Source organism: Microcaecilia unicolor, chromosome 9 (assembly GCF_901765095.1).
Source record: "Microcaecilia unicolor chromosome 9, aMicUni1.1, whole genome shotgun sequence".
Taxonomy (NCBI): Eukaryota; Metazoa; Chordata; class Amphibia; order Gymnophiona; family Siphonopidae; genus Microcaecilia; species Microcaecilia unicolor.
In genome coordinates this window covers 202056539-202068761 of record NC_044039.1, presented here as the reverse complement: position 1 = coordinate 202068761, position 12223 = coordinate 202056539, and the positions used below count along the sequence as shown (strand labels likewise).

At 40.2% G+C, this 12223-nt stretch overlaps 1 protein-coding gene across 3 annotated transcripts in view; it reads right to left on the bottom strand.

Moving 5' to 3' along the window:
• Positions 1 to 12223, bottom strand: part of ATG2B (autophagy related 2B) — a 194844-nt gene that overhangs the window by 98326 nt on the left and 84295 nt on the right. For all 3 annotated transcript variants that reach the window (XM_030214373.1, XM_030214374.1, XM_030214375.1), the window contains exon 17: positions 9489 to 9684. In XM_030214373.1, coding sequence (XP_030070233.1) covers positions 9489 to 9684 — 196 coding nt within the window. The remainder of the gene's footprint in view (positions 1 to 9488; positions 9685 to 12223) is intronic.

Genomic DNA, 12223 nt, shown 5'->3' with positions numbered 1-12223 from the left:
TTTTCTTTCCATTAGTCCCGCTAGACCAATCTGTGGGCTGTGCCCATTGAACAGCAGATGGAGACAGAGAAAATAAAGAAGTCCTGCATGCTTCGCCCAATAAGGGCACCGTGCAACCTTAGACGGTCAGTATTTCAAATGACAAAGAAATGGACCATCTATTTTCCAGTTTGTTTGAGTTTATTTATCATTTATTCATTTATTACCTCTTAACCCTAAGCAGAGTACAAGATCACATTCACAAATCATAAGAACTTCAAAAAGTTAAACTGTAGAGAAAACTGAATGTTAAACCCGAAGGCTGCTAGACTGTTGATAAAAGAGTGAGAAGGGTAATATTAAAGTATACTAAAGTGATTTGAGAACTGGAAATATATCAATGAGGCCTCTGGACTGGTCTGGTGAAACTAAAGGAAAGAAAATTAGCAGGTAGGACCTAATTTCTCCTTCTTTAGCATCCTAACCAGACCAGTCCAGACCCTGTGGAATGTATCAAAGTAGTTCTCAAGATGGGTGAAACTCCAAAATCTCGGTTTAAATAAGTTCAGTCCAAAAATGCAACATATAGTTGTGCTCCTACCTAAGCTGATAATACTTTGCAAAAGTAAGAAGAAATGTCTAAATTACAGATTTGCAGCTATGAATCAGAAGTATCCCTTGCAAATCTGCTCACAAGGTTATGTGGCAGTATATCAAATTTTACTAAATAAAATCAAACATTTCTGGTAGAAAGTTTTCAAAACTTAGGTGGTTGCTTACTTTTGAAATGAAATATAAATACACACCAAGAAAACATTACTTTTGCTACCGAGCAATGAAGTTGGTTCACCTTAATAAAACCTGCAAAGAGAAAAATCAATCTGCCTAGCCTTAGAAAATGGTTGGTCACTTACTTCTAAAGTACCCAATGAACATATAGCAAAAGTAACGTTTTGATCTATCTGAAATGAGGACTCCATCTTGAGATGAAAGGGCAGAATTGTTTAATCAACATTCCTGCTCCTATGAACAGAGAAAAGTGATCTGCGCCATTGAAAAACTGTAGCTCAAAATTCTCTTATAAGAAGAATAATTACATAAGGGTAAGATTCCTCCAAACACTCATTAAAGGGGATGAAAAGCATGCAAGTCCCAGCACCTTAAGCAGCAGAACCAAATTCCACTCAGGGCAGGAGAAATGCATAGGAGGGTGTATAACATCCCACCTCAGAGAAGGTGCATCCCATTTGGATAAATTGCTCAAGGGAACTTCTCAGGTGGACTCAAAAGCATGACAAAGTGGTCACTCACACATAAAGGAATTCCAAGCTATTTCTACTTGGATTCCATCCTAAAGAAAAGAAAGATGTGAATGAAAGATTCAACAGAGAAAAAATTATATATCTTCTACATACCACTTGTCAAGATTCACCAAATGCTAAAGTACGCTAAAGAGGGAAGAAGAAAACCACCCAAGAGACAAACCGTAATAGCAAAATAGAGACACATTCATTGCAGCAGAATCTTTTCTACTGGGAAATTCAGGGATTTGAAATATCTTAGACAGATTAAGTCAACTAACCAGAACCTTCATGGTTAGTTTGGTGCCACAGAAAACTATGAGAGATTTGAATCTCTAGTAAACCAACTTAACATCGGAGGTGACAAATACATACTGCAGTTTCCACACAGCCAGGGCTGGAGAAACAATTCCCAACCTCCAGAACCAGTCTATTGCTGATAAAGCGAAAAAGTGTGGAACCTTGTTGTTGGCCCTTGTCACCCTGGGATCTAGAATCAACAGTCTTAACCAATTGTTATGAGTGCAACGGCTGCAGGAGACAGGTACCACTGACCCAGATCAAAAGGTGTATGCTGGAACAAGAAATTCTACTTGAATATTTTGAATTCTGGCAATCATAGCTGCCAGTTCAAGAACATACTCCTTATACCTCCTTATCTGCTGACTTAAACCTCTATTTTTATTTATTTGTTACATTTGTATCCCACATTTTCCCAGCTATTTGCAGGCTCAATGTGGCTATAAGCTCTTGGGAATAAAATGCCCTCCATGCTCTTACATGAAGAGAAAGGCAGAAGGCCTGTAGCAATAGTCAAACTTTAGAAAACTCAAGAGAGTTAAAGGATCAAGAAACTATAGACCAAGACCAAGCTTCTTGTGCGATCTGGAGCATCCCAATCAACATGCTGGTATGTGATAATATTATCCAAATGGGAGCTCCAAGGCTGACATCTTGGAATATAATGCTGAACCACAGGTTCCATCTTATACTGCACCACACTAGGAACTCTAACAACAGACTACACTCATAGATCCAGGAGTGTAATGGCCTGTGAGAAAATGGAGAATTTTGTAAGGACTTTAAATTTACGGACACTGCAACTGATTACAGCACCTGCATCTAACCCCATGACCATGGCTCCATGTGGCACAGAAGCAACTGGATGTAGAATTAAATTAAAGTACTCCATGAACTCAAAGGAAATCATACATTGACTTGATGTTGATTCTCTTACCTAAGAAGTATAGGCTTCAACAGGAAAGTAGTCTTCCCTAGGAGAGACTGATCACCAAGCCAAGAGATTGGTGTCTTAAAGAGCACTGGCTCAAAACAACCAGATTTACCAAAAATGGATGCACTCTGAATCCTTCTTGACAAATAAAAGGTATAACCAATAAAACTCTACTGGAGAACACTTTTGGAGCAATTGTCCAAACCCAAAAGGAATACAACAGTCAACCAAAAGAAATGTGGTGGCTCAAAAGAAACAGGTAGAAAAGCCTCTTGAGCAGCACGGCTGTTAAAATTTGTCCTGACCACACAGTTATTATTACTGATCAAGGTTTCAATTTTGAAGTAATAAGAGTATATTCCAGCTCCCTGTACAATTCTGGAAGCAGTTTCACTGCTTCTCAATCCAGAATGATCTGTAGTGTAGCACAGCATGCACAACTGTCATCATGACTGGCACAATGGCCATAGGCAGAAAGGCAGCCACCTTTCCATCCCTGAAAAGAGTGAAGACCCAGGGCATCCTTGTAACCTTGGAGACTCTAGTTCTTTGACTGCCTGCTCTACTACCATTCCGAAAAGATAGCTAGTGTGACTGCAAATTGGAAACAGTGGTAATAGATGTAATGGCCTAGCTTGTGCAATCTACTTCAACTTTACAAAAATCATGTCAAAGCCTGTTACTTTATTTATTTATGGTCTGGCCTATTATACTACCTAAAAGTTTTTTTTAGCAGTTTACATTTGGAGGAAAAAAACACTTACGGTGCAGCAAGACATGTTGTATCAATCACACAGGTTTGGGGGCATGGGGGTTTCTTATTTTGTATACTATTATATAGCAGCTCAGTTAAAGATTGTGTCTGAGTGGCTACTAAATTCTACAAAGCCATGGATACAAATAGAACAAGCCTTAGTGGGCGATACCCCACTCTGGGAACTCCCATGGCTTCTTACTCAAGACCTTCAGCATTATATATGGCAAGTGAATATGAATATGCAGGCCCCATTACATATCTGGATGACTCAGAGGCCTTGGTTTATTTCCAGACCACCAATATTTTTCTACTGACTGCTATAACACAGACACTTGGCTTCACATCGGGTAAGATGGACGCCACATATCAACACTGATCATCTAACTCACTATGTATTTTGAAATGTCAAGTAGTAGTAGTAGTAGTAGTAGTATTTTGGGCAGATCTGGGAGGATGGACAAGTGTTACCCTTTGAAAACCTACAAGAGGCATATGGCTTGCAACAGAAGGACTTTTTCAATTACAGGCAAATAAGAGATTTTCTCTTGCGCAAAGCCAATTGAGATTTAAGTCTGGAAGAAACCATTTTGAAGTGGGTGCTACACTCTGGCAGAGGTGGGGTCTCAAGAATTTACCAAGCAATGTTGTGCCAGCGAATGTCAATACTGCAATAAACAACTAAATGGGAGACAGATCTAAGATATGATTATGAATTTGCTTGATGAAAAAAAGTATTCCAATACTTGTTGAAAGTCTCTATCTCCAGTAGTATGATTGAAAATGGTTATAAAATCTTATACAGATGGTATTATACCCACTTCAACTTCACCAGAATTATAAGACTAGATCCACTCTCTGTTGACATCAATGTGGAGGGCAAGAAGATTTTTATCATATTTGGTGGACTTGCCACAAGGTGCAATTATTCTTTGGCGAAACTTGCTTGATAGATTGCACCAAATTACACAAGTGGTATATTCATGTTCCGAAGATTGTTTACACTTTAAGGTGAATACTGAGAAGAAAGACACTCACAAGTTTAACCCTCATCTCTTTAGGCCAGGAAAGCTATTGATCGCCCAGTACTGGAAACAAACACACCAATAATGGAGTCAGTATTACGTAAACTTGATTTTATTTGCTTGAAGTGAAAATTGACAGCCCAGAAAAATGGACACATTATATTTTATCATAAAGTCTGGGATGTCTACACAAATTGGAGAGCACAGCAAATATGCACTTTGCCCAGCTGATGACTGTATTTAAATACGATTTGGTTATAATTTCTACATTGAAATCCAGGCTGACTTGTAATCTTATATTGTTGTTGAGAGGGGAGGGGAGGAGGGTCATATAAAACAGGATTTGGATGACTGTATTCTGTTCTAGTTCACGGGGTGTGATTGCTATGATTGAGATGTGGTTTTTTTTTGTTTGTTTGTTTTCCTGTGCTGATATCACTTGAAATAATAAAGAAAAAGAAGACAATAAAAAAAAAAGAATCATGCCAAGGTTTCAGTATGTCTCAGGACCTATAAGGCTTGGACACCTTCAAAATATTCCTTAGGATTCCCAGACCTTTTAAGAGCATTTTGCTTTTGAAGGAAGTCTACTAAGACAAATGTTGGGCGAGTAAGTTGCAGTCCCCTTTTCTAACACAATGCAAAAAGTGTCAATCCCAAAAAGAGGAAAAGTATATCGGATGCCTAAAGAAAACATTCACTATAAAACCTCCTAATTAAAAGGTCACAAAAGAGAGTTCAGTATAGGCTGTACCTACAGCCGAGCATAAATTTCAGTGAATCAAACCGCAAAAGCGTCTCACTTAAAAGCTCTATACATCACGAAATACTCTCTATATTTGAAACCCTTGATTATTCACCTAGTGCAGTGTAATTTAAATTTCCAATGTCCAATAGAATAAGATTATAATTAAACCAATACGATGAAGAGAATTTTTTTTCAATAGGTATTCATATACAACCCAGACCATCTAGTTTCCATGGGGAGAAAACTTACTCTCAATAATCTTAAGTATAAAAAGTCCTCAAACTCCAAGCAAAATGGCAAACAGTACAAAAAGCACTGGAGGATAAGAACAAACAAGAGCAGACTTATCTGAAATTCCAACTTCGTCACTATTTCACAGTGAATCTACTGTGGCTAACTTATATTTTTCTTTCTCCTTGGGCAACAAGGGGATACAACTGTGCCAAAGCCCTTTCCACCTTAAGCCCCATATCTGGAGATAGCTACTCCACCAAAATCAAATCTTGTGTATCAGGGTGCATGGGAAAGATTTTGGAAGGGCCTTCACAATAGAAGACCCCCGAGTCCACGAAGCTGAAGCAGAAAGATCTTCTATAGAAAAGACTGCCAAGGCTTCAGCGATCAGAGTACAGTATGCAGTTCCTCCTGTGAAACAGTCTCAAAGACTTGGGGATCATCTCTCCCTCCTCAGGAAGAAGCTCCCCCTCTTCCAGAGGTTCCCTAAGAGAAGGCTCCCCAGAAATCATTGAAGCTGCCTCCAAAAGCACAGGAAGCAAAGATTCCCTCTCAGCCAGACCTTGAAGGTCCAAAAGTGACCTCTTGGGAGCAGAAGGAGTGGAGGGCAGAGCAAGAGATTGGGACTGAGAAGTCCCTGCCTGTCTGCTTTAACTGAGAAGCCTGTTGTAAGTCCATCAAGAACTCGGAAGAAAACATGGCTCCTAGATCCACAGCCATGCCTGGTTGATCATGAGAAGCCAAAGAGGTATTCAACTGAACAGAAAGCATTGAAGCTGTTCCCACCCTGTCCCCTCATGCCTGCAAATGGCTGCCGTTCCCACATCGCGTTGAAGAGAAGTGGTGGTAGCTGTATCTGGGGAAACTGAACGCCACAGCAAAACCAGCAGCTTCACAAAGTCATCATGAAGCTTCCCCAACTTACAAGATAAGCAGAAGCTGAAAGATTCACAGTTGGCTCCACAGCAGGAGCCACCATTCAGCACAAAAATCACCATGTCCCCGACACTGGTGCAACATCAGCAAGGCAGGGACCCCCCCCCCCCCCCTCCGAACGCCTGAACCAAATTTCAGCCCCCAATGCACCGCTCTAAATAAAATGAGGAAGGCAGATTTACCTTCAACAAGTACTACTCCCCTCACCTCTATGCAGAAAGGAAGAGAGGTTGCAAATCACATTACCAAATGAAAGGCTCTTTTTTATTATTATTTTTTACACACTGTTTCAGAATTCAGGTGCTGAGCCTTGCCTTTCAAACAAACTGGGGGGGGGGGCTGCGTGCCTCCGGAACATCCAGGAATGAATCCCTGTGAAGGCAAGGGCCTAAGTTCAACTGGAAGCCAGTTGAGCAACTGTACCAGGAGACCTCAGGGCTGCAAGATACATCTATCCACCTGCTGGAGACCAAGAAAACTGATGGGTTGTGGTACCTCACTGCTCACTTCTGTGTTCTCTATCTCCACCTGCTGGTCAATTGATACAACTATTCCCATAAGTTCTGGAATAGTAGGAAGGATGCTATGGAAAAGTCAGTTTTCAGAGATCCAAAACAAGAACAGAGCTTCTTAAATAACCACCTAAATAACATTCATTTTCTTCTTGCTGAGACACTGATTGCTTTTGCTTTGTACTTAGGGTCATTGTTCAGTTGAAAAGTGAATACTCTCCCAAGTCCCAGAACTATGGCAGACCAGAACAGATTTTCCCTCAGGATCTACCCGTACTTTGCACCATCTATCTTTCTCTCAATTTTCACAAAACGCCCACCTATCCCTACTGCTGTTAAGAACGCCATAACATAATGCTGCTATCACCGTGCTTTATGGTAAGGATACTGTTAGCAAGGTGATGTGCTGTGTTCATTTTTTGTTACACTGAGACCAAAAAGTTACACATTGGTCTCATCAGACTACAAAATCTTGTCCCACCTGCATGCACCGACCCTTAAGGCTTTTCTTCAAAAATGGCTTCCTCCTTTCCACCCTCCCAAATATGCCTTGTTTATGGAGTAATCTTGAAATTGTTGAATAGTCAACGTTTTCTCAAGCTTCAACCACAGACCTCTATAATTCTCTTTTAAAGTGACCTTAGCAACTTTCCTCAGCAGCTTCTTTAACCTGATCAAGACAGTATCTTGATGGTGCCAAACTGTTTCCACTTTACAATAATACACCTGACAGCGCCCCAATAAATAGTCAAACACATTTGTTCTTATATCTTTCCCCTAATCTGCACCTCTGAATAACTATCTCGGAACTTTTTCAGCAGCTCCATATTGAGTACGTTTAGATCTTTGCTATACATGCACTTCACCACATTCACTTCATCCAACAGGAACAGCTCGAATCTTTATCCAAGAGTATTTGAATCGGTTCGACTACTCCGACTAGAAACAGGTGGGTTTTATTTAACTTATTGTGTGATTTACTAAGGCAATTTTTAGAAACAGAGCTAATTTGGTTTACTATGATACAGGATGCGAGGACAAGCAAAAAAAAGTCTTGATTGTATAATAATAAGTTTTTGAATACTTCTACAACTGTTCTGTCACATTCAAAGTGGTTAGAATGTTGTATAGATCAGTGAAAAAACTTCCTACTTTAATGTATTTTAAATTGTATTTTTTAGAAAATGAAATTTTAAAAATATACAAAAGGTGTGAATGTTATCACAAGGCACTAAACCTATACTACAACTTGCTGATTCACAAGTTAGGAAAGTGAAAAAGACCTGGAAGCAGAAGAGCCAACAGAAAAACATCCAAGATGAAAACGGTAATGGAATTCAAAAATGCTTGAGATAAACATAAAGGAATCCTGTTCAGAAGGCATGGATCCTCAGAAGTTTAGCAGAAATTGAGTGGCAGCACTGTTGGTTAGGAGGCGGGCTAGTGGTTGGGAGGCAGGGCTAGTGTTGGGCAGACTTCTACAATCTGTGCCCTGAAAACGGCAGATACAAATCAAGATTAGGTATACATATAAAGCAGCACATATGAGTTTATCTTGTTGGGCAGACTGGATGGCGCGTACAGGTCTTTCTCTGCCGTCATCTACTATGTTACTATCAGGCTCATTTTCAAAAGAGAAAAATGTCCAAAAAGTGACATGTCTGCATTTGGACGTTTATCTCACAAAGACATCCAAATCAGTATTTTCGCAACCTATTTTTATACGTCTTTCTCTGAAGTCCGTCAGAAGGACATCTAAATCTCAAGGGGGCGTGTTCAAGGAGGGACTTGGGCGTTCCTAAGAATTAGATGTCTTTCAGCCATAATGGAACAAAACAAAAACATCCAAGACTAAGACATTTTGAGCTAGACCTATTTTTATAACAAATAGCTGCAGTGGGAATTGAACCCACATCCCCAGAATCAAAGTCTGCAGCACTAACCACTAGGCTACTCCTCTACTCCACACAAGAGGTGCCCCAAATGACCAGAAGACCACTGGAGGGAATCAGGGATCACCTCCCCTTACTCCACCAAATCACAAAACATTTTTCCAAACAGCATTTTCAAAAGGAAAAGAGAGACCTTTTTTGTAGAAAATGACCTTTCCTTTGCTGATTTTGGACATTTTACAAAAAACGTCCAAATTCAGGCTTAGTTGTCATATCCAAAAATGTCCTTTCTGCATTTGACTTGCCCAACGTCACAAGGAGCAGCAGTGGGAATTGAACCCATGTTGCCAGGATCAGAACCCACTGCACTAACCATTAAGCCACTCCTCCTTTGTTTTGGATGTCTTGTATTTGGACATCGTTTGTTCGAAAATGGACCAAAAAAAAGGACATCCAAATCACAAGACGTCCATAGCATTTTCGAACACAAAAGATAGATGTCTATCTTTTCGAAAATGACCTTCTTTCCTGTTCAGAATTTGAACGTTTTTGTAAAAGGTCCAAATTATGATTTAGACGTTCTATCGAAAATGCCCCTCTATGTAACTTAACTGCTTTTGTTGCACAGCAATTGACAAGAATAGTTCTATAATGAAGTAGATCTACAGACAGTAACTAAAACTTCATTATTCTTGAAAAATTTATCTTGACATGGCAACCTGCAGTTTTCTCTTGACCAATATAGCTACTAAAACTATGTATTACTGAAAGAAAACAAACATTTTCTTTGAATTTGGAGTTTTGTATTTGCATATGTTACTATAAATGCACAAGCTAGCATTTCAAAATGAAGACTTTCAAGTCAGCATTTACCTCTTCATTTTCAAACATAACTCTGCGTGAGGAAAAAGGAGAGGGTTCAGGTCGCCGTAGGTCACAGACATCCTTCAGAGAGTGAGATCCACCTTCCTCATCCTCCTGGAAGTGGCCATCACCTTCCTCTTCCTCCTCAGTGGTCATTCTCTCCAAGATAGAGTGAACAGCAATGGGGTTTATTCTCAGCACAACCCTGGGTAGTTAACAAAAAGTGTATGAAACTTCATGAATGCACAAAAATGTATATAAAAATGAAACAAACACCAGCTGAAAATACAAATTTTCTGGAAATTTTCAACTGAGGGGAAAAATGGGGGGAAAAAAAAGCAAAACAGATGAAAAATAATAGGAAAGTTGAGAATAAATGATAGCACATGAGTATAGCAGGCAGTTGTATAACATGGTAGGATTCTATTCTACAGAGGAAAAGTAGATGCCTACTTTACTTTACAGAATATTAGCCTAACTGGATATATACGTGCCTAACATTTAGGTGAACAATTATGCCAGTCATAAAGTGTCACAGATACCTAACTTACAGCATTCTAAAAGCTACATGTGCACATGTGAGTCCCAGTTATGCTCCTCCCAGTGTGCACTCCTCCTGCAATTATGCACTATGTAAGTTATACAGGCATTTACAGAATAGTGCTTAGGTGGGATTCTGGCATTTACACACCTATGAGCACACTTGCACATGTAAATTCTAAACATTCACTTTTCCAAATTATTAAGTCGGGGGGGACAGATACATGGGTGGACCCTACACCGGCAGCCTGAGAGCATCAGTCCAGGTTGCAGGAATAACCATGCTTGCAAGGCAGCTTGCAAGAAGCGTTATTCTCCTCCTGGGATTCATCAACATGTAGTTCTGGGATCCCGAGGGTTGCTGAATCCCGCAGGGTATCAAGGTGTGATAAAGGATGATCTTTTACTGGACCTTGATGAATTTCCCCCTTAGTCTTAAAAAAAAAAAAAAACTTTGCACAATAATTATGATGCCAAAAATGTTTTAAAACAAACCACACTTTTTTTGTAAACAGATTAAAAACAGCACAGAATTCAATTTAGAATAGATTTGAAAAACAAATTGGGGACTCTACAGTTCTATGTGTTTTATTCTGATAAAGATACAGAAATAGATTGTTCATAAGTTGGAGTGGCTTCTTCATATAAACATGACAGCAGATAAGGGCCAAATGGCCCATCCAGTCTGACCATCCTCAGTAACCCCTAACGTCTCCTTTCCCTAAGAGATCTCAAGTGCCTGTCCAATGCTTTCTTAAATTCAGACACAGTCCTTGTCTCCATGACCTTCACTGGAAGGCTATTCCATACATCCACCACCATTTCCGTGAAAGAATATTTTCTTAGATTACTCCTAAGCCTATTTCCTTTTACCTTCATCCTATGTCCTCTCACCATTAATGCCACTGAGGTATTTAAACATCTCTATCATATTTCCTCTCTACCGCCTTTCTTCCAGTGTATACATGTTGAGGTTCATAAACCTGTCCCTATATGTATTATGCTACTGACCAATTTTGTAGCCACTCTCTGAACCGACTCTATTTGTAACATAGTAGATGACGGCAGAGAAAGACCTGTGCACTCCATCCAGTCTGCCCAACAAGATAAACTCATATGTGCTACTTTATATGTATGCCTGACCTTGATTTGTATCTGCCATTTTCAGGGCACAGACTGTAGAAGTCTGCCCAGCACTAGCCCCGCCTCCCAACCACTAGCCCCGCCTCCCAGTCTCCGCTAAGCTTCTGAGGATCCATTCCTTCTGAACAGGATTCCTTTATGTTTATCCTACGCATTTTTGAATTCCATTACCGTTTTCATCTCCACCACCTCCCACGGGAGGGCACTCCAAGCATCCATCACTCTCTCCGTGAAAAAATATCTTTTTGTAGGTGCTGTCTCCAGAATTCTACACAGTATTCTAAATGGGGCCTCACCAGAGACTTAAAGGGCACTATCACCACTTTTTTCCTACTGGTCATCCTTCTGGCTTTTACCATTGCCTTTTCTACCTGTTTGGCCACCCAGTATCTCTCTCTCTCTCTGTCCTATCCCCCCAGCCTTGCACTCAGTCTCTCTCGTGCTCTTACTCTCATACCCCAGGCAGGTAATGTGCATGACAGGTCCGCTGCCTATTGTCCTTATCTTGCTACTTGCAGGGCTGCCTTACAGTGCACCTCCCACATCTGCTTCATGATTTAGCTTTCTGCAGGCTTGAGCTGCATAGTGCGTGAAGTTTGGGCTGGTCTCCCAGTTTCCTGTGTGATTTGAAACTGTGAGAGTTCCCAAACTTCCTGCATATGGGACTCAAGCCTACAGAGAGCCAAATTGCATTCCGTTTTCGTTAGCTGCTACTGTGACAGGAAAATGGCTCAGACAACCCTTTTGTGCATGTCTCGTTTTACTACTTGCTCACTAAACCGGCTAGAACTAGTTTAAAAACCATGTTGCTGGCTCATTAGGTTTAGTGCATCTGGCCCTAGGTTGCCACAGCACATAGAAACCACACCCTAGACCAGTGATGGGCAACCTTTTGAGCTTGGTGTGTCAAAATTCGCCAAAAAACCGAGCATAACTCGGGTGGTGTGTCACTTCGAGAAAAAAACCATAATTTTGCGATATTTATAGTTTAAATAACAAAAATGTATAATTGTAATATATAACTGTATTTAATAAACCAAAACCTATTTATTTAACTTACC